The 21327-nt window shown below is 40.9% G+C and overlaps 1 protein-coding gene across 1 annotated transcript in view; it reads left to right on the forward strand.

The window, feature by feature from the left end:
- LOC146317611 (uncharacterized) overlaps window positions 1–17059 on the forward strand; it is a 31057-nt gene extending 13998 nt beyond the window's left edge. Inside the window, exons 16-52 of the mRNA XM_084732815.1 lie at window positions 437–481; window positions 578–631; window positions 721–762; window positions 880–964; window positions 2490–2525; window positions 2657–2830; window positions 3834–3923; window positions 4184–4267; window positions 4362–4432; window positions 4686–4874; window positions 5283–5454; window positions 5580–5669; window positions 5798–5905; window positions 6441–6535; window positions 7223–7373; window positions 7484–7594; window positions 7742–7906; window positions 8192–8278; window positions 8414–8554; window positions 8823–8921; window positions 9046–9141; window positions 9419–9558; window positions 9690–9816; window positions 9911–9991; window positions 10187–10285; window positions 10384–10431; window positions 11761–11943; window positions 12215–12345; window positions 12653–12725; window positions 13007–13081; window positions 13732–13857; window positions 14261–14356; window positions 14703–14912; window positions 15011–15188; window positions 15347–15461; window positions 15563–15735; window positions 16509–17059. Of these exons, the coding sequence (XP_084588941.1) occupies window positions 437–481; window positions 578–631; window positions 721–762; window positions 880–964; window positions 2490–2525; window positions 2657–2830; window positions 3834–3923; window positions 4184–4267; window positions 4362–4432; window positions 4686–4874; window positions 5283–5454; window positions 5580–5669; window positions 5798–5905; window positions 6441–6535; window positions 7223–7373; window positions 7484–7594; window positions 7742–7906; window positions 8192–8278; window positions 8414–8554; window positions 8823–8921; window positions 9046–9141; window positions 9419–9558; window positions 9690–9816; window positions 9911–9991; window positions 10187–10285; window positions 10384–10431; window positions 11761–11943; window positions 12215–12345; window positions 12653–12725; window positions 13007–13081; window positions 13732–13857; window positions 14261–14356; window positions 14703–14912; window positions 15011–15188; window positions 15347–15461; window positions 15563–15735; window positions 16509–16635 (4167 nt within the window). The 3' untranslated portion in view covers window positions 16636–17059. The remainder of the gene's footprint in view (window positions 1–436; window positions 482–577; window positions 632–720; window positions 763–879; window positions 965–2489; window positions 2526–2656; window positions 2831–3833; window positions 3924–4183; window positions 4268–4361; window positions 4433–4685; window positions 4875–5282; window positions 5455–5579; window positions 5670–5797; window positions 5906–6440; window positions 6536–7222; window positions 7374–7483; window positions 7595–7741; window positions 7907–8191; window positions 8279–8413; window positions 8555–8822; window positions 8922–9045; window positions 9142–9418; window positions 9559–9689; window positions 9817–9910; window positions 9992–10186; window positions 10286–10383; window positions 10432–11760; window positions 11944–12214; window positions 12346–12652; window positions 12726–13006; window positions 13082–13731; window positions 13858–14260; window positions 14357–14702; window positions 14913–15010; window positions 15189–15346; window positions 15462–15562; window positions 15736–16508) is intronic.
- Window positions 17060–21327: the final 4268 nt, after the last annotated feature.

Below are 21327 nucleotides of genomic sequence, written 5' to 3' on the forward strand. Positions count from 1 at the left end.
ATATATTACCAGTAACCTCCCCATAGCTCCCTTTTTGAAGACCCACTCTAAAAAAGAGAACTGCAGACTCTTCGTTATTCTGAAGGCTTGTGAAATACCCCTGAACTGAGGCATTACTTTTGAGGGTCCTCTGCTAATCACATATGTAGCGACGCCTGCGAGCTACTTCAGACAGTCAACTTAAGCTGTCCTCCTCAATATCTCTTTGTAAACATAATCTGTGAGGAGTGATGAGGTCGGAGCCTAGACACCAAACTCTAAAAGTGTAAAGTAAGTTGTCTGACTGAACTAAACATATGTAATGAAACAGGGGCCTCCTTCAATACCAATTGTTGATTCCTTTTATAATCTTTTATCAAATAAATCAAATAAATTAAAGGATTCCTTAGGATCTTGATAAACTGTTTTCTTCTTGTTGTCCTCCATTTCCTTGTAGGGAAAGCCAGGGAAGGATGGTGATCCTGGACAATCTGCATTTAGGGTACTCTGCCACTATGCTATGAGTGTGTTTGCACTTTGCAGTGAGTCGTCATGTTATTATGTGTGTGGCCTTTGAATACAATATAGTTTCCTTTAGGGGAGGCCTGGCCGCAGAGGTGATCCAGGATATCCAGGGACACTAGGAAGGACGGTTAGTGACTTACTTAGTGGCACAAACAACACCCATCAGTCATTTGATGTTCTTTGTATCATTCTTTTATTGTATACTTCAATATTTAGGGTGAAAAAGGAGATAGAGGTCCCTCTGGTCCACCTGGAAAGGTGAGTTTACTGTTTTCTACTTCATACTCCTGATTTTTCTGGTATTTTTATGTCAGTATTTATTCAATGTATTCCCCACCATGATTTCACTACACACCCCTGTGGTTTTGTTTACAGGTACTTGGGCTGGTGACAGACCCACTCAAAGGATACCAGGGAGATCCTGGTCCTCCAGGCCAGTCTGGGCCTCCCGGGCGTCCAGGTAGATAGAAATAGTGTTGTGTGAGCAGACTGCAGGCTGAGAAATAGTGAAATAAAAGACAAATTGATCAGTAAAGCAAAGGATAACATCAGTGTCAGCCATGATTGAAATGCAACAATATTTCAAAAAAGTTGTGACGTGTAAAAATTGTAAGTAAGTAAAAACAGAATGCAATGATTTGTAACTACTTTTTGACTTTATTAATTCGAATATAGTGCAAAGACAAGGTATTTTATGAACTTTGTTGGTTTTTGTAAATATACACTCATGAATTTGATGCCTACAACATGTTTCAGAAAAGCTGGGACAGATGCATGTTTACCATTGTTGTACATCACATTTTCTTTTGACAACACTCAGTGTTTGGGAAAGGGGGACACTAAATGTGGAAGTGAAATACATTCCCATTCTTCCTTGATATATGACTTCAGGTGCTCAACAGTTGGGGCTCTCTGTTGTATTTTGTACATCATAATGCACGACACATTTTGAATGGGAGACAGGTCTGGACTGCAGTCTAGTGCCTGAACTGTTTTGCTACAAAGCCGCGCTCTGTTGTTCACTGTGAACAAGTCTTTGAAAAACATGTAGTCTGGGTGGCCCAGCATATACTGCTCCAAAACCTGTGTGCACCTTTCAGCATTAATGGAGCTTTCACAGGTGTGACACACCACCATATCATAACAGATGCTTGCTTTTCAAGTTAGCGCTGGTAACAATCTGGATGGATGTGAACTTGTCACTTGTCCACTCTCCATCAGTCCATCTCAGATGAGCTCGGGCCCCAGAGAAGTCTGTGGCGTTTCTGGATTATGTTGATATATAGACAGCTGAGTCTTAACTTGCATTTGTAGATGCAGGAACAAGCTGTGTTTATCCACAATGTTTTCCAAAGTTTTCCTGACCCTATGTGGTATCCTTTATAGAATTATGAGGGTTTTTATTGCAGTGCTGCCAGAGGGGTCAAAGGTCCAGGGCATTTGAAGTTGGTTTACAGGCCTGGCCCTGAGATTTCTTTGGATTTTCTGAATGTTTAACAATATTATGGATTGTAGATGGTGAAATCCCTAAATTCCTTGGAATTGTGTGATGAGAAATGTCGTTCTTAAAGCATTGGACTATTTGCCTACATAGTTTCTCGCAAAGTGAAACCTCGCCCCATTGATGCTTGTGAGCCTTTTGAGGATGCCCCTTTTGTAATGTTCATGTTATCAGTTAACCTGTTTACCTGTGGAATGTGCAAAACAGGTATTTTTGAGCATTTTACCACTTTTACAGTCTTACACCTTCTTTGAAACGTGTTGCAGGCATCAAATTCAGAATGGCTGTGTATTTACAAAATAAATTTAAATAAATTTTAGCAGTTTTAACATTAAATAACATTAAATAACTGTTTTAAAATTGATTTGCAAATCATTGCATTCTGCTTTTGTTTACATTTTACAGCATCCAAGCTTTGTAGTAATGTTGGTTATAAGGCTATTCGTGCACACACAGAAATAACAAGTTATAATTCTTTTGTCAGGTGTTGTGGGGTTTCCTGGACCTGCTGGACCTCCAGGTGTGCAGTGTAGAGGCTATTCTCATCTCTCTCTCTCTCTCTCTCGCTCTCTCTCTCTCTGTATATTTTGCAGTACAACGTTTGGGTTCCCTGGACATTTTGCTTACAGTGTCTCACTTTACATTATACAGGCCATTCATCTGGGATTTATGAGCCAGGCCCACCTGGTCCCAAAGGCTTTCCAGGCCCCAAAGGGGACCCTGGAGATCCAGGGGTGTATCCAGGACTCCCGGGTCCAGATGGGGATGTTGGTGATCCAGGGCTCCCTGGGGATCCGGGCCCACCTGGACCTCCTGAAGACAGAAGTATGTGTAAATGTATTCTTTCCAAACAGTAGCTACATCTGAACATGACATCCTCTGCTACTTCAGATATTCTTACTACTTGTATTGCTTCTATTTTCAGTAATTAGATAATTAAATATCTTGATTAACTCACTAAACTTTTTTGCCTAGGTGATGTTTTCGATCATGTGCTTTTATTCTTTAGGCTTCTGACATGCAGTAAATGTTGTGATCGCTTGCTTTCTTCTATTTTCTATGTAAAGTTAACTGTCATTTACAAAAAACACAAAAACATTAACATTAGCCTTATGAAAAAAAAAGGTAGCAGGATTTGGGGTTTAAACAGATAGTTCAGATAGCTCACTCCAAACAGCAAAGTGTTTTTCCAGAAATTCATGAAGAGATGCACACTCGCCTCTGCACGGTAATGCGGTTGGTAGGTGTAGTTTGGTAGAAAGAAAAAAGTTCCATTATAAAACTGCTCACAACAAGGTCTGTGTATCATCTTGAGTGAGCGGGTCATGATTTCTGGAAAGAGACATAGCTGTTGAGTTGAGTAATTTTTGGGGGTACTTTGAGCACCACAAGCCGAGTGCCTTTTAGTTCCATTATATTGGAGAGAAGGCAGACATCTTTACAGCCAATATCTCCAAAATTCAGCAACTCACACCAAAACTATCCAAACAGATAAATGGCAGTATAGGTGAGAGAAAAAAAGAGAAAAAAATGATTATTTTTTTATTTTGGGGTGAACTGTCCCTTTAATAAACGAGCAACCATTTACTGTATCAAAGACTATCTGGTGAAAAATGAAAACCAAACAAAATGCTGAGACATACACAAACATAAATGCCTGAGGTTGCATTCATATTCACACGCAGAGTTTATGGTACGCTCATTTTTGATCAGTCAGTCATGAGTTGATCATTTTAATTTCTCAAGTACCACAAAAAACCATCAATGATGAAAAGAAAAATAGTTACATACATAGAGTGATGGACTTTGTTGCTGGTATTGCTTGTAGCTAACAGGATTACCAAGGGTTTCCCAGGAATGAAGGGAGTGAGGGGTTTACCTGGACTTCCTGGATATGATGGGACATTTGGAATGAAAGGTGGGAAATTAAGTGTTATTCAGTAAGTAATTGTACCCATTTTTTTAGTTAGTCAAATTGGTTTGACATCTTTTATGACCTGCTAACTAACATTCATTGATAAGCTAAGCTGGTAGACTGTTACATAAACGGCACTTTGATATCTTATCAATGTCCTTTTTAGTTCGTCCAACAGTCTGAGACAAAAAAGTCAGAATGATGAAAATATAAATATGAGCCTCACAATAAAAAAAAAATCCCCATGCCTATGCTTTGTACAGGGCAAAAGGGAGAGCCCTGCTATGAATGTCATGGATCAGGACCCCCAGGAGCACCAGGTCCCCCTGGTCCACCAGGCGTCCCTGGTAAAACCACTCACTAAACACACAAATGCTACCAACCCCATCTTACTTCTACGTTCAATACAGTTTTGCTGGTAATTCTGTTTCTGTCACTCAGGCTTCAATCAAGGACCAGGTGATAGAGGTGATCCAGGCTTCCCAGGAGGCAGGGGGTCACCTGGAAGTCCAGTAAGACAGCATAATAATAATAATAATAATAATAATAATAATAATAATAATAATAATAATAATAATAATAGTAGACAATGATGCAGATCAATAACATTTGGCATAAAAGCACATAAAAAAATGATGAAGCACAGAAAAAATTATGTACACAGTGATACAAAAACAATGAACTTGGGGGTGGGGTAGGGGGGCGCTGCATCAGAGTGGGGGGGGGTTTCTTACAAATATTTGTAAACATCATTCTTCTCTGAAGGGTCGTAGTGGTTTTGCGGGATTTCCAGGCCCTCCTGGGCAAAAGGGCGAATCTTCTGCCTACAACATCCCTGGGATAAAAGGAGAGAAAGGACACCCAGGACAGCCTGGCTTTCCTGGCACGGACGGCTTCCCTGGGACTCCTGGGCTACCAGGTCGCAAAGGCAGTCAAGGGCCTCCAGGGGATTCGGTGAGAAAGTTTTGACAGACTTTTGTGTCACTAGGGCTGCAAGTAACAGTTATTTTCATTATCTACATTCATATATCTATATATTAGTCTATAAAATGTTAATAAAAATGCTCATCACAATTTCCCAGAGCCCAAAGTGACATTTTTAAATTGCATCTTTTGTCCAACCAACAGTCCAAAACCCAAAGACTCTTCATTTACTATCATAAATGACCAAGAAAGCAGCAAATCCTCACATTTAAGAAGCTGGAACCAGTAAATGTTTGACATTTTTGCTTGAGAAATGACTGAAACAATTAATTGATTATCAAAGTAGTTGGCAGCTTTTCAATATTAGCTATGTGCAAGAGACCATCTAACAGAATAAGTAATTTTGGTGATTGCTGGAATAATGCGTCCACTCTCTAGTATCCCTATCCTGGAGCAGAGGGAGACCGGGGTTACCCAGGTCCAGCAGGGCTTTTGGGCAGACCGGGACCAGATGGTGAGCCTGGTCCACCAGGATATGGGCTTCCTGGATTTCCAGGGAGTACAGGAGATGATGGAGTACCTGGCCTGCCTGGAGCGCCTGGAATTCCAGGTAAATAAACATACTGACCGATATACATTTTGCCAAACACATTTATACATAAACACACAAGTAGACCAACAAAAAAACTGAATGTCCATTGAATGTCCTCGCTTGTCTCCCTAATTCATTGATAGGCCAGAAAGGGGAATCTAGCCACATCCATGCCAAAGGACTTCCTGGCCCACCTGGATTTAAAGGTCTCCCTGGCCCACCTGGAAGACCAGGTAAGTGTAGATGGATGGATGGATGGATGGATGGATGGATGGATGGATGGATGGATGGATGGTGGGGATTTACAATGCCATACAACAGATGATGCGAGTGACTCTCATTCTTATCGTCAAACATCCAGGTAATAATGGAGTGCCAGGCTCCCAAGGACAACCAGGGCCACCAGGACAGAAAGGAGAACGTGGTGACGTGACATTTCCTGGAAGGCCTGGGGTCACAGGACAGAAAGGTAATCCCTTAAGAGAGTGGGGGGGCAGCTAAAAGTCCAGATGAAGAGGCATTTCAAGAGTATCTAGTTTGTACCCTGTATCTATCTTGCACCTCGTGTCCAGCGTAGCATATTTCTCAGTGAATCAGGATACACAGGTGGGACTTAATGTTGGGAGGAATTGGATTTAAACATTGAAAAGTGAGCATGTCATAACCTGACATACCATGCTGTTGCTAGTTAGCTAATTAATGAATCTTAGCTCTGTGCCGCTAAACGTTGAAGATTAATTGAGGAGTGGATTTGTGGGTGGATGTCATGGTATCACTGGCTGAAACTGGTTGGTTGGCGCCTACATCGGCACACATCATGTTTAGTTATACAAGAAGAGAGCATGATTGGATTTTGATATAAGAATACAAAGAAATCGATTTTTTCATATATATTGTTAAGTATGTGCACAGTATGACCAGTGATGTGATCTAAGAAGGTTTAAAAGTTGTTTTCATGTTTCTGTCTCTTTTTGGTGTTTTTTTCCTGTGTGTGTGTTGTTCAGGTGACAAGGGGCAGCCAGGTCAACCAGGCTTTCATGGACAGGGCTTGCCTGGTCGACCAGGCCCTCCTGGTGTTTCTGGTCCTCCAGGACAGAAGGTTAGAGACACATACAAAATCTGTATATGCAAAATAATTATAGAGTCTTTTTTTACAGTAGTATTCATACAGTAGTATACATCTATATATGGTGGTGCCTTAGTAATTATGACAGGGATGGTACAAAGAGCAAGAAAGTATTTATATGGAGGAGAGAGGCTGGATGGATTTGTCAAAACAGATGCAGGACTTTCACCCAGGAGACCAGTGTTTGAGTCCTGTTTGAAACCAAAAGTCAACACTCAGTTATAAGTTGATAATATAACCCCCAACTACAATCTTTTCCAGAACCTGACCAAACTCTCACAGTTTTACAAAGTAAATTCAATGTCACATGAAAAACGTCCAGTGTACTTGTCGCTGCCGGTACTGTCCACCAGTCTTATTTGCCATTTTGTAATTTTATGAGGACATGTTGCAGCTGGTATAAAATATAATGGGAGTTCATTTAAGTTCCCTGAAAGGATGTTAAGGATTCTTCAGGTGTTTCAGTACCACAGACAGCTCTCACTGACCTCTATGCAGATGTGATTACCTCTGTGTGTTTTACTATAAAGTGAAAAGTCACGACAGATTAATAGGACAGTGTTTGTATGGGACAGCACAACAACATTGGCCTACTGCAAATACATTGAACATTGTGAATATGAATAGATAAATAATGTGCTGTGTGTTTGTGATAATCAGGGTGATGGTGGCCCTGGATACACTGGGCCCCCAGGCATTCCAGGCATTCCAGGGCAAGATGGAGATCAGGGGCCTGTAGGAGATCCTGGGATCCCTGGCTTCCCTGGGAATCCAGGACTAATTGGCAATCCTGGTTTGCCCGGAGAAAAAGGTACAGTACTTATGAGTCCAAGATAAAAAGACAAAATAAGAAAATACTGTGCATTGATGATTACATATTCATTCAAACACATTTGCTGCTTTGTTATTTGATACATACAGGAGCTAAAGGTGCTGTAGGCCTCCCAGGACCACCTGGTACCAAAGATTCGTGTATAGGTTTACCAGGACCAGCAGGACCACGAGGACCAGATGGCTCTCCAGGACATCCAGGTCAGTGTATATTCAAGTCATCAGATGAACTTACCATATTATCGCTCAGCTAATTCAGCACCGTCCAACAAATCAGCCTCCTCCCTATTTAGTACCCTCAGCTCTTCACCTCCATTTTGTTCTGTCCCTCTGCCTTTCCTCTCCCAGGATCTGATGGCTCACCCGGACAGAGGGGGAATGCGGGTTTGCCAGGGTTTGGTCGTCCTGGCGTCCCTGGTGAGCCTGGTCATATTGGGCCATCAGTGCCAGGTTTTCGTGGGCCTCCTGGACTAAAAGGGATCAAGGGACAAAGCGGCCTGCCCGGTCCACCAGGTGTGTCATTGTTTCTCTGGGAGGCCAAAACACAAATGTGATGATTCTTCAGTTCATGACAGATAAGAGGTCAAGTTTTTCAAATTTTGAAAAGCTAAAGCTAAAGCTAAATTTATATTATTATTTGTAATTATTCACAATATGGGTTGCTACATAACACACTTCAAGAAAAAGTCAAATACTGTGGGACTTACATACAATTACAATCAAAAAATGGCTGCGGGTCAATTTTACCCGTTGGTGCTGGCACTTCTACTGTTAAAAGTTTCACTTGGTATTCTTCAGGGCTGAGAGGAGACCCTGGACCAGATGGATTATCAGGATATGGACCAGAAGGATTGCCTGGAATTATAGGACAGCCAGGCCAAATAGGTAACAGACAAACACAAATACTCACAGACAAATAAATCAGCATATAGTCCATTATAACTTCTACCTGCTGGTGATTCATTGTAGCTGTGTACTGTATCTGGTTCTTTATGACTGAACTATTATTCCCTATTACAGGCGCCCCCGGCCTGGATGGAGCCAAAGGTCCCAGGGGTGCCGAAGGCATACGCGGGGAGCCAGGTCTCAGTGGTCCTCGAGGCACTGAACCACCAGATAGTATAGGAGTTAATGGGCCCCCAGGGGACCCTGGTAATCCGGGTAAGCTTTACAGCAAATTCTTCTTGTAAAAATATCACTCTATATCCACTTCCTGTGAGATTAAGTTACATCACAAAATGTTTATTCTTGTCTTTTATTCAGCCAGCTAAGACTCATTGACACTGAGGTCCCAATTTTAATGAGCCCTAGTTACATATCATACATAGACAAAATGTAAAATCATAATGTATGTCTTTGCATGTATGTATACTGTGTACTGTTTAGCTTAATAGATGATAATATTCTAACTCTACCTGTTCCTTGTTAGGTGAGCCTGGTCTAGCTGGTGTCCGTGGAGATACTGGAAGTGAAGGACCAAAAGGACAGAGAGGAAGAGTGGGAGCACCTGGGAGCCCAGGACAAAGAGGTTGAAAAAATTGTTTGGCCTTTGTAACAATAAATTTGTGAGGAATTTGGTTCAATAAATCAAACTGGCTACCTTAACGATTTTGGAAACTATATGTCTTTGCTGTGTGTTTTTCTGTGTCCAGGTATCCCGGGTGATCGAGGTCATGATGGAGCATTTTCAAAAGGAAGTCAAGGGCCTGCTGGATTAACAGGAGACCCAGGAATCAGAGGGCCTCCTGGTAAGACCTAAACTTTCATACAATTCCACACGTCTAACCTCACAAATTAAAGGTAGTGAGCACCACAAGCCAAGAGCCAAGTTACATTATATTCTAGAGGAGGCAGACTTGAGGAGACATCTCCAAAGCTTGGTGTCTCACACCAAAAAATCAAGATGGATAAATAGCACTACAAGCCAGAAATATATGTTGTTTTAGGTGAACTGTCCCTTTAAAGTACATAAACAAGCGCTGTGCAGCTGTAACATAAAATAATTGTTTGGCTTGACTCTCACAGGTTCAAAGGGAATAAAAGGAGATCCAGGAGTCTCTGGAGGGAAAGGTCCACCTGGTGCACCAGGTGCACCTGGTCATAAGGGAGCCACTGGAGATCCAAGCTACCATGGATATGGTCCACCTGGACCAGTAGGACAGAAGGTACTTATGGCTGGTCTAATTTTTTTTTTTTCTTTGTAATAGATGCAGCAGAGTCCAAACTAGTAAAATACTAAAATGTGAATAGATTTCTCTCTCTTCTTTCTTTTTATTCTTCCTCTTTTTGTCCTCAGGGTGAACCAGGGTTGAGCAGTGGCGATAGGATGAAGGGTCAGAAAGGTGAACCTGGTTTAGGTGGAATTGCAGGCCCACCAGGAAGTCATGGAGCCAAAGGAAACCACGGACCTGTTGGATTGAATGGTCGCTACCACTCGTCACAAAAACATGCCAGCTTATGACCAGTTGGACTTTTTGCTCACTCTGTTAACATCTCCACTTTATGCTGCTTCTCCAGGTCCATCAGGGATTCCAGGGCCTAAAGGTTCAGGTGGGCCTCCAGGAAGCATAGGACGCCCAGGACCTCAAGGACCGCCAGGTGAAGTCCTTTGAAATAGTTCTCTTTTGTATTTTAGACTATATAAGGATACCTTGAATTTAACCTTAACATATTGTAAAATTGCACCCCACTGTGTAAACTTTACTGTAAATGCTCAAGTATTGCACTTTTCCCACTCATATTTTTTTTTTTTTTTTAAGTTTAAGCTTAAATTTTCACATCTGTTCACCTCAGGTAACCCAGGTCCACAGGGTGGAAGAGGTCATCCAGGTCCCAAAGGCAACCAGGGCCGAGATGGGATCCCTGGACCACCAGGGCAAAAAGGAGAGACTAGTAAGAGGAATCCTACATGAAAAGTAGCCTGTTGAACAGTTTCCTCAAAGTCATGGCTGCAGCCAAAACTTATCTATCATCCCATCTTTCCTCTGCAGGTGTGGTAGGAGGGACACCTGGCAGGCGTGGGGACTCAGGTCAACCAGGTGAGTCTCAGGTAAATGACATCATCCTTTTCAGGAGTTTTTTCCCTACCCTCAGATAAACCTTGCCTATAGGATCAGTTTAATCTTGTAGTCATGTAATAGTTAAGTCAAGGTAGCATAATATTGCTGTTCGACATGACTTCAGACTACAACAATACAACACATAAAAAAACTCTGTCCTAAAGCATTTACTACAGTAGTCTCTGACTCATACATTTTAATGTTTTCAAGATTTGAAAATTACTTGGATTTTGGATGAAGCACTACTACCTGAAAGTCTAATTGCATTACTTTCATAATAAAACACAGCTTGAAACTTTTTCCTTTCGAACTAAATGAAGAGCCTCGCTCACCACGCTGAGTCTGCTTGTGTGGCTACATTCAGTACGATCTGTCAGTCTTTGTTGACGTGTGGAACAGTGAGTGGGAGGCTGACAGACGACAACATGCCAGGAGGTTGTTTCAATGAGCGATGGCTTGAAAGAGATAAATGAAAACGATTTTATTGAAATTGTTGTTTGCCTGGTGATTGTTTGAGTGATTGTTTTATATTGGCTCAGACAATTTTTGCCGAGTCCATTTACAGACAGATGACAGATACCGAAAGATGAAACCTTGCTGTGTTTTCCTTTAATCTGTCACCCTTCTGTTGAATGCTATCACAAAAGTAATTTTGATTTTATAGAGCAATATCTGGTTTAAAATGTGATAACAAATGAATCATTACTTGTATATTAATAAAAATGTAATTTACCACAGATGTAAGGTCTCTCTTTGACCCAGTGACAACTAGTTTTCATAACTAATATAAGAACTATTGTAACATTTCTTCACTTCCATTCACTGAGTCTCACATTAACCATTTTGGAACCGATCTGGTGAGGTCCACTTCCCACTCAGATTGATGGTCTGCTTTGGCACTCAACCAGACCCTGATGAGGTCTCCTGCTGTAAATTTATATAATATCAAGCAATACGTGAGTAACGCACAGGTTTGTCTTATGTGTGATAGTGCACTTATAAGCAGTATTATGTAGCTGGTGTGTTGCAGAGCACAAAAGACATTTCTCATGAACGCCTGCATAAACTTCTAAAATTAAATTGAGTTAATTAAATAAGTTTAATGCCACCTACCCATGTATAATTTGTGTTCATTGCTATTTGCATAATTGTGGTGTGAGCCAATGAACAACAATAAAATTATCTATATCTAAATGGTGTGAATAAATTCAGAGATGATGGAGCAGAGATCCACTGTTCAGAGGGATACTAATGAATAAAAACTTTTTTGTTGACAGCATTTGACGTCTGTGTGTTTCTCCACTATAGGTCCACCTGGGAACTCTGGTCCGCCCGGCTGGTCTGTTCCAGGGTTTCCTGGACCGATAGGAGACAGGGGACGTTCAGGCCCACCTGGGATCTGTGGTCCAAGAGGACTACCAGGAAGAGAAGGGGCTTGTGCCCCTGGGGCAAAAGGAGACCGTGGCCCTCCTGGCAGTCCTGGTTGCCATGGTGAGGATGTACTATTGGAGGACTTAAGGGTATCGACTACCCTGAATCTACTAAATCAGACGGCAATCTCAGGAGTCATTTTGCTCATTGAACACTTTTTGTATAACCTGATGGTCTGATATAGCTTTTTTAATGCAAAATATACACAAATCAATACTTTAAAAGGTGTTTTTTTTTCATTTACTTGGACATATTAGTTCCTTATTTTCTTGAATATGAAAATGTCACTCAGCAAACATCATTCTCTGTCCTCCCTGTTGTATATATGTAGGCCGTCCTGGCTCACTTGGCCCTCCAGGTCCCATAGTGCCTGGGTTAAAAGGGGACACAGGGGACTCAGGTCCTACAGGAAGCCCAGGCTATAGTGGACCCCAAGGAGATCAAGGCCCTCAAGGACCACCTGTAAGTGACCCCAGCAAATATATATATATTTATAAATATTTGCAAAAACCTCAAAAAATGTTTTTTAGAAGTATTTAACAGTATGATTTTTTAACTTTCAAGCTAGATTTTAAAAGTTGTAAGTGCTACAAAATGAAAATGACAAAATCATTTCCTTTCAGCTTATTACTCAAGATGGGATCACTTTTAAGCATCATCTGCAGTTACATCACAACTAAATCTCTGATGCTAAGTCTTCAAAGTTGCACTACGACACTTCAAAACAGTCTAATCTTTGACCCTCCATTGTTTCATTTGCCCCCCCCAGGGTGTAAGAGGCACACCTGGTCCCCCAGGACCAAGAGGTGATTACGGTCCTCCTGGAAACCACGGGCCTCCTGGTAATTTGTCATTTCAACTTAGCCTATAGATTAGGTCTCCTCTTGGAATTTCTTCCCCAGGCAAAAACAGAACTGTCACCACAGAGGAGCAATAGTCCACGATTGATTTATGTTCCCACAACTCAGAAGAAATACAAATGGGACAGAGAATAAAGGGGAAACATAAGAATAAGATCTATGAGAATGCATTTCACTTTTCTTCTGTGATACACAATAAGATGAAATTTATGTAATATATTGTGGTGACAAGCTAATTTCCTCGTAATCTATCTGTGTTTTAGGTGACAGGGGAGATCCCGGATACAACCCAGGCCGGCCCGGTCCGCCTGGGCTGAAAGGTTTTCCTGGACGACCTGGTGAGGCAAAAGTCTGTCTTACTTTTGTGCACAATAACCAGGAATAACAATTAGCCCTGTCAGTATCGCCCACTTCTACATTTCAACTGTCAATCAGCTATGACTAGCAGCAGAGATGCCATATTTTACCCATCACTCTCAGACAACCTGTCTAGAACTTGAATATTTAACACACATCTGACATTTAAAGGTCCAGTGTGTAAGAGTTTTGGGTTCTAGCATAATTAATGCCCCGATAATACCATAACAGGCTGCGCTTCCTGCCCCACATAACCACATGAAAATGACATCAAATAGTAAAAAGAACTTCACGAGTTTGGTGTTTGAGTTGGTTTCAGAGATCCATAAAGAAAAGTCTGTAATTTTAGCAGCGTCAGCGGTGGAATTAAAAGGGGAAATGAGTGCTGTTAATATCATGTTACCTGAGGGTGAGACTGTCACTGATATAAAGAGGACATGCCTCAATATGAAAATGGCTTCAAAGAAAAAAAAAAAAAAACACCTCACCACAACAAGGGGCAAAAGATGACTGCAAGGGGTTCGAGGCATTTTCGATGCAAATTCCAGACATTCCAGGATATTCACCATGGACCAAAATTATTATATATTTTGGGAAAAGTTTTCTAACTGCTCCTACTCTATCCCTACAGGCCTCAAAGGTGATCCAGGAATTGGAGATGTGACTTATGAACCAGGACCTCCTGGTCTGCCTGGTCCCCCTGGCAATCGAGGACCTCCAGGGTTCACTGGACCATCAGGACCGCCTGGTCGTTCAGGTCCAAACTTTTAAAATATCCTAATATGATTTAGTTCCCGTTACTTGTGCTCTTCAAAGCCAAGAATACTGCAGTTAATTTCATCAGTCTGATACCATACTACTAACAAATAAATTGATAAAGACAGATTTTCTTCTAATAGTTTAGGAATTCTATAAGCTGTTTCAACTGTATGCTCCAAGACTTGAAGGAAAGTTGGGAAAAGGACCTTAATGTTGATATTAAGGATGACGAATGGGATGATGCCTGCAAGAGTGCAAGGACTTTAAGCATCTGTAATAGAATAAAAGCTTCCCAACTCAAGGTTTTACACAGAGTCCATATCCCTTTCAAAAGCCATAAGTTTGATTCTAGCCGAGCAGGTTTTCTTTGCACCATGTGACACTGAATGTTTCTGTCCCAGGCCAGCCAGGCAGCAGAGGACGGCGTGGTCCTCCAGGACGTAACGAACCAGGACTTCCTGGACTCAAAGGAGAGAAAGGAAAAGCAGGACTGCCAGGTGTGTGCATGTGTGTGTGGGTTAAAAGGTGTGTGACTGTTTGTATGTGCGTGCAGTTGCTTGAAATGTTATGATGATGACAACCTTTTATGTATTTGTACATCTCCACACGTCATATGTTTGGTGCAGTGGCAAAACACTCAAGAGAACCAAGGTTCAACTCTCAGCAGTAGTACTGCTGGCTAGGTTGTGGGTTAAATCAACTGAACTTGTGTATGTGGGTGGGTGAGTCTCGACACCCTCTGGTCTTAGTCATTGCTCGGTCTCGGTTTTAGGTGGACTTGACTACACTGCTTGGCACTTCATGGTACAGCTGTACAAGTAGTGTGATGTGGTTCCTCTGCAGGTCCAGATGGCAGTGTCGGAAACCCAGGTAAAAAGGGTCCTCCAGGGTTGCCAGGTAGAGGTGGTCCAGGTTTTTTGAACAGTTTCCTGATAGCAAGACACAGTCAGAGCACCCGTACCCCTGACTGCCCTCAAGGAACCAGCCTCATGTACCATGGTTACTCCTTCCTCTTCATGAATGGAAATGAGAGAGCTCATGGGCAGGACCTTGGTAAGAGGATGGAAACCTTAATGAACAGAAATACTGTGCAGATTCTCAAAATCTTTTCTTGAGTCTTGTGTGACATTGTTCTTCACACTGTCTCTTAGGCTCCATGGGAAGCTGCCTCCCTCGTTTCTCCACCATGCCTTTCATGTTCTGTGACACAGAAAGCAACTGTCGCTATGCTTCTCGCAACGACTACTCATACTGGTTGTCCACTGACAAGCCTATGCCTGCCAAAATGACCGCCATCACAGGGGACGAGCTGGCATCCTACATCAGCAGGTGGAGGACTTCATACATATAAATACTCAGACTCATATATAATGTTGTTTATTTCTTAAGCAAATACAAAATACAGTACATTTTCTGTTTATTTGAGTATATATTTTCCTCTATTCAGTTTGTTTTTCATTAGCTGAAAATGTTTGCCTATTATTTAGGTGTGCAGTGTGTGAAACCACCTCCAATGTAATAGCCGTCCACAGCCAGACAGCTGTGACACCTAACTGTCCCCATGGCTGGGGGTCCCTGTGGACTGGATTCTCATTTGTCATGGTAAAGACATCAGTGTTTTTTTTCCCCTCTCCTGAATCCCTGGAGCTTCTCTTCTGTCATTTTCCATCTAATTTTCTTCCTTTGACCTTCATCCAATCTAGCAAACTGGTGCTGGGGCAGAGGGCTCCTCCCAGCGCCTGGTTTCTCCTGGCTCATGTCTAGAAACCTTCCGCCAAGTGCCCTTCATCGAGTGTCACGGCAGGGGAACGTGTAACTACTACCCTGATTCCTACAGCTACTGGCTGGCCTCCCTAGACCCCAACACCATGTTCAGGTAAACCGTTCTCCTCTGTGTCTCGGATGCATGCCACAGAGAAAGCCTCTCTTTCACAGTTAAAATCACTTTATGACCTAAACAGCTGCTATTTGTGGCAGAATTTCTTTAGAAATGTTTTCTTCTCAAACCAATCTTAGAAAGGACATGTTTATTGAGATTCAGTAACTTCCTTGTAATGAACAATTTTATTATGCTACTTTAAACTTGATGCAACTTTATGCAGCTATTAGGCTGGCTTTACACAGTGAAACTTTCACAATTTCACAATTTGCAGGTTGCAAATTGCATGAAACATAATGTCTATGCAACTTGAAAGTTACATTAAGCAATTAGAAAAACAATAAAAGTATCATTGAACATGTTTATTTCATTAAAATTAACTTGCTGTTGCTTGCTGCTGTTGTTTTGTTTTCTCGCCAGATTACATCAAGTAGGAAGTGTCATTGTAACTACATTTGCAAATTCATCTTATTTTTATTTTTAGCGTTTTCTCACTGAATAATATAAATTCAGATGTGCTGTTTCGCTTTTTCTCCTGGCACTGGCTGGCAACTTTGTTTCATAATGGCTCTCCAAGAGAATAAGAAAGAGAGCTGTCTCATTAAATTTTACTGACATGTTGGAGGACAAAACACAACCTAAAAAGGCTAAATATCTAAATAAATATCCAAAACTTTACTCAGGATTTATGAATATATTTCTAACATTGTGTTTGTGGTGTGTGTGTGTGTGTGTGTGTGTATGTGTGTGTGTTTTGTTCTCTCCTATAGTAAACCCACTCCTGAGACACTGAAGGGACCATCTCTGTTGAGGGTCATCAGCCGTTGTCGAGTCTGCAGGAAACAGTTAAATGGCATAAAAGGCGGACGTGGGGACTATATAAGCATTTACTCTTAAAATGTCAGTTAAAATGAAGTATGAAAATATGACAAATGTGAGATAGAACAGTCTTTGTAATGTTTGGTGTGCTTATCTGTTTGTTAAACTGGTGCTTTCATTTTACAGATCTGTGTTTATGAGTCTTAGCTCTGAATAAAACACACATTTAAAACACATTTCAACTAAATTGCCAATCATCTTTAATGGAAGTAGTTATATAAGCTCTGATGATTATGTACATTGAGATTAATGAAACATTTAGTGAGCCATTATATCTTACAGAGGCTGTAGTGTGCCAACAGTGTGTTATTATTCCAGACCTGGGACTCAATAACAGCTAGTAACAGCGGTAATAAAAGTACCAGTAGTACCAGTAGTAATACTAGTAGCAACAGCAGCACTGTGACCTATTATGTTTATAACTAGTCTTCTCTGAATTATAAATGCTTTAACTTTTCCTGTCTAGATACTCTGTTTTACTTTAACTTCTTCATCCCGTGTTCTTCTCTTTTTAACATTTTTTAAGCCTCCGCTCCAGCGGCAGCTGTGGCCAGAGGTGCTCTGGTTTGTCTGTCCATTTGACCGTCTCACTCTCATGAATGTGATATCTCAGGCACGCTTTGTGAAACCTTCTTCAAATTTGGAAAAAATGTCCACTCAAGAAAAAATTTATAGTATTTTGGGTGTCTGAGGTCACTGTGACTTCACAAAACACATTTGTGGCCATTATCTCAAGAATTCAAACAAAAAAATTCCCGCTAATGTCTAACAGGTTAAGATGAAGAAGTGAAGTGATTTTATTTCCAAAAGGTCAATGGTCAGCCTCACTGTGACATTATAATGTTCTGCAAAAACACTTTGCTGGCCATTATTCAACCCCATAACTCAGGAACAGAAAGGGAGATTGTGATCATATTTCACACTTGGTCGGATACACTAACCTTGGCTGCCCACCTTGAAACTGTGCTGATTGTATGGATCTTCGGTGCTGCCGGGTTGAAGATGTGCAGTTTCACCCAGGAAAACTGTTAAGCCAGGTGGCGAGGGTCTTCTCTGACGAGGCCTTGGCATGGGTCGGTGACAACACAGATTTCGTAGAGCTCTACTCAGAGTTCTGCAAGGAATCTGACAATGCACAGTTTACAGTGTCATACCAGACAACAACCGTGCCTCTTCAGGCATAAATGTCCACCAAATTCTCTCCTCCTCTTTTGCTCTCATATTCTGCACCCTCCCCCCAATCCTGTCCTCTCTTACCTCCTGTCCGTAGGGTCCTGAGGGGGTCCGTCGTGCCCAGGTGCTACGGCAGATTCCCCTCCGAAGTTTCCCCAAAACGAATTTTATTCACAATGCTTTCACTTTTCATTTGTTCCACCTTGTAAATAAATCACCTAAATGCATACTGCTGAAGGTGCGGTCCTTGTTAGTGAAAAGACAGACTTCATGGGTAATTAATGGGTGAGTCAAACACGATCAAAAACTGATTTGTCTCTCACTGTTGACTACCATACATATTTTTTCCAAACCAACCAGAAGGGGAGGGACTTCGTCTCTCTAAAGTGCATTGAAGTTTTGTCACTGAGGAGCTTTCCAACCATTCTATGTTTCCAGCCGATCCTCACTGCAACTGTTGTTTTTAAAAAAACATCTTACAAGTAAATACCCTGAAAATATTCCCCAATTCTTAGTACTGGTAGGGGGTCAGCTTAGGCCCTGCAACCTGACTTGTTGGTGGAGGCACACAACCAGAGGCAGTAATTCTAGTTCTTTAATGTCACTGGTATTACTATTATAAATAACCCAGTGACATACTGAAAATAAGTCATCTGTGACAAAGACAAACCAAGATTGTGACCAGGCATACCGTCATTGATAATAATAGAACACCCACTTTGCCCATGTGGTTATTTCTATGTGACTAAGGCTGTCTTGGATTAAAATATGCACTAAATGCCCTGATGTGTGCAGACGACAGCCACTTTACTGAGGAATAATTAACCTGTCTATGCAGTGCTGTCGTCACTGTCATGTGTTTGCTGCTCTGTTCTGTCCAATCACTAAATGCTGTAAAAAGGAAGCGGTCACAACAAACGACATGTGTTCCCATGACATCTGGAGAGGCAGTGTGAATGCGCAAATGTGACGCCCTTGCTGTGCCGCAAATATGGAGTCATTTGTGCCCTCCCTCTAAAAGCATTTCTTTGAATTTCAGCATGTTAAATGGTGCATGGAAAAGATGACATTTTATGACTCATACTGCCTGCAACTTTTTCCAATCCATCTCTAAATGAACTCACTAAATGAAAGGCAACACTGTAATCAAACTGCTGCTGCTGTCTCTGTGGCTTTGGGCGTATTAGTATCTCGAGAGTATACATTGTGGAATCATTTTTTACATCTCCCTCTATTTGGTGTGTCAATTAGAGGAAATGATATTAAATTAGAAGATAAATAATGGTTATTTTTATGTTATGTCAGTCTCCAGGATGATTCCACATGTGATGTTTGAAAGAAGCTGTTATCAAAAGCTGGATAAATATGTAATTTCTATCCCTCAATCATCTTTCTTTGGTCTTATTATCTTATCTTATTTGTCTGCACTCTTCACTCTGAAAATCAGTAGAGCAGTATTTTCCCCCGAAGGAACAGTCATTCACGCTCACTCATCCAAATCTGCCACTGATCAATAGATGCAAACTCCCCATAGCTCGATGCAAAAAGGCACAATAATGTCCTCAAACAGCACTGTGTTCAAAACACTGTTGCTTTTTGGCACGCAGATATTCCAAGATATCGATTGCTCAGGGTCTAAAATAACAAACAGCCTCATATGCTTATGTAAGAAAGGCAGCTAACACAAGAAACAGCTGAAGAAGAGCTCAACCCTCTTGTGTGAATTAAAAACGTGTGATGAAGTATCGCATTCACACTGGTTATCTAATTAATTTTTGACATTTTTGGAGCAAAATCTTGGCTGGTCACGACTCTGGTTCCAACACATCTGAGGAGCCTGATATAAGAAGCAGCCGCTCCTTGAATGCCACCTTGAATTAAATAATTCTTACATGGCCTGGTGCAGACAGTTGTCAGCATGGATAGAAACACTCTTGCTGTAAAGTGCTCTCGCTAGCCTTCTTAACAGGATTATTCTGCTCCCGACAGTGCACTTACTAATTGTTTAGGCAGCTATATTAGGCTTCTACACCTCTATAATTGGGTTAGAATGGCGATTTGTTGAAAGGTTGTTGCACTTCAAGGTTGTCTCCTGTTTGAGAAGGACACGTCCTTTTGGTTTTCTCTTAATGCACTGCCTTACACAGATATTAGAATAACAGCTGTTCTTTTTTTTTTTTTTACAGGTTAGCTTCATGTGTTGAAAGGTTTGAATAGTGTCAAACTCAGAATTTTCAAAACATTGTATATTAGAGAAATTTATGAACTACAATTACGTTCCACTTTAAGCCTTTTTTCACCCAAGATCCAAGTTCAACTCTACATTATTCTAATTATTCTAAACATTTAATTGCAAGAGATTTGTTCACACTGATTACTAGTTATTTATTCATTTTTAAACCAGTTTTGTGTCTGTAGGTAAAATCCTTAGAAAAAACTGTGCATTTCAAAGTCTCTTCCATATTTAAACCTAATGTCATACCAAATTAAGATGCACCTTCACGGGTATATGGAAAAGATATACAGAAATTTTATTAAACGTTCATGTGTTGTATCTGAAACTTGGGAACTTATAAGTATTATATATGACAGCATTTGATATGTTTAATATCAAACTGACATGAGTTTTGCGACCATGAATAAAACCTTACAAGACCATGATAGGTAGACGTAGACACACTTTGAGAAACTTCACTTAATGCTGGTCATAGCCCAGAATTAATTGTAAATAATACTTTCCTTTCCTTGGAAAGAGTTTCTTTAAGTTACCTGGACTGTCTATAAAGTGTAGGGTTTTTGTGTTTGGCTTGTGTTTGATCATTTGGGATAAACTTATAAAGACCTGCTGGCGGTTATGAAAGGAGAAATGGAGCAAACGTACATTTATTTTTTTCCATTGTCCTTCAAACTGCATTTACAATTAACAGTTTTGTTTTATTAGTCTTTTGACCCACATTGCCTTTACATTTATCTGAATAAAATGCACTGTAAGGTAATTACCCTCCACCTTTAAAACAGGATCATTTTAAGAGTAACTACATTTTCAGTCCACATAATGCAGTTGCATATTTGCAGCATGTACCATTACAAAATCATTATACCCTGTGACAAATAACGCCTTTATTCAGATGCATTAGAACTGTTAAGTTAAACAGAGCAGAAATCTCATTAAAGAGATTCCCAGAACAAACTCACAGGGGTGTAACAAATGATAAGTTGACCTTTATGGCCTGTGGATATCCCAGTGTCTCTGCGCTGCCCACTGATTCAACTTTATGACACAGCAGGGTTAATGAAATCATTGTTTCCCGCATGTCAGCGTCATTAATGTTTTATTTTACATGAGTGCACATCGCACTTCTCTTACAGGAATTTGCTTTTAAGCAAAGAGGCAGGGGGGATCTTTCGCATTTACACCAATGACATCAGGATGACCTTCACTTTTACAACCAGATTACAGTGTGTTTATGTAAATGATGACACTAGGAAAGAGTCGGATGGTGAAAATGTCCTTATTTAGACCTTTTGTCTCACTCC

Source organism: Lutjanus erythropterus, chromosome 12 (genome assembly GCF_056507025.1).
Source record: "Lutjanus erythropterus isolate fLutEry1 chromosome 12, fLutEry1.hap2, whole genome shotgun sequence".
NCBI lineage: Eukaryota > Metazoa > Chordata > Actinopteri > Lutjaniformes > Lutjanidae > Lutjanus > Lutjanus erythropterus.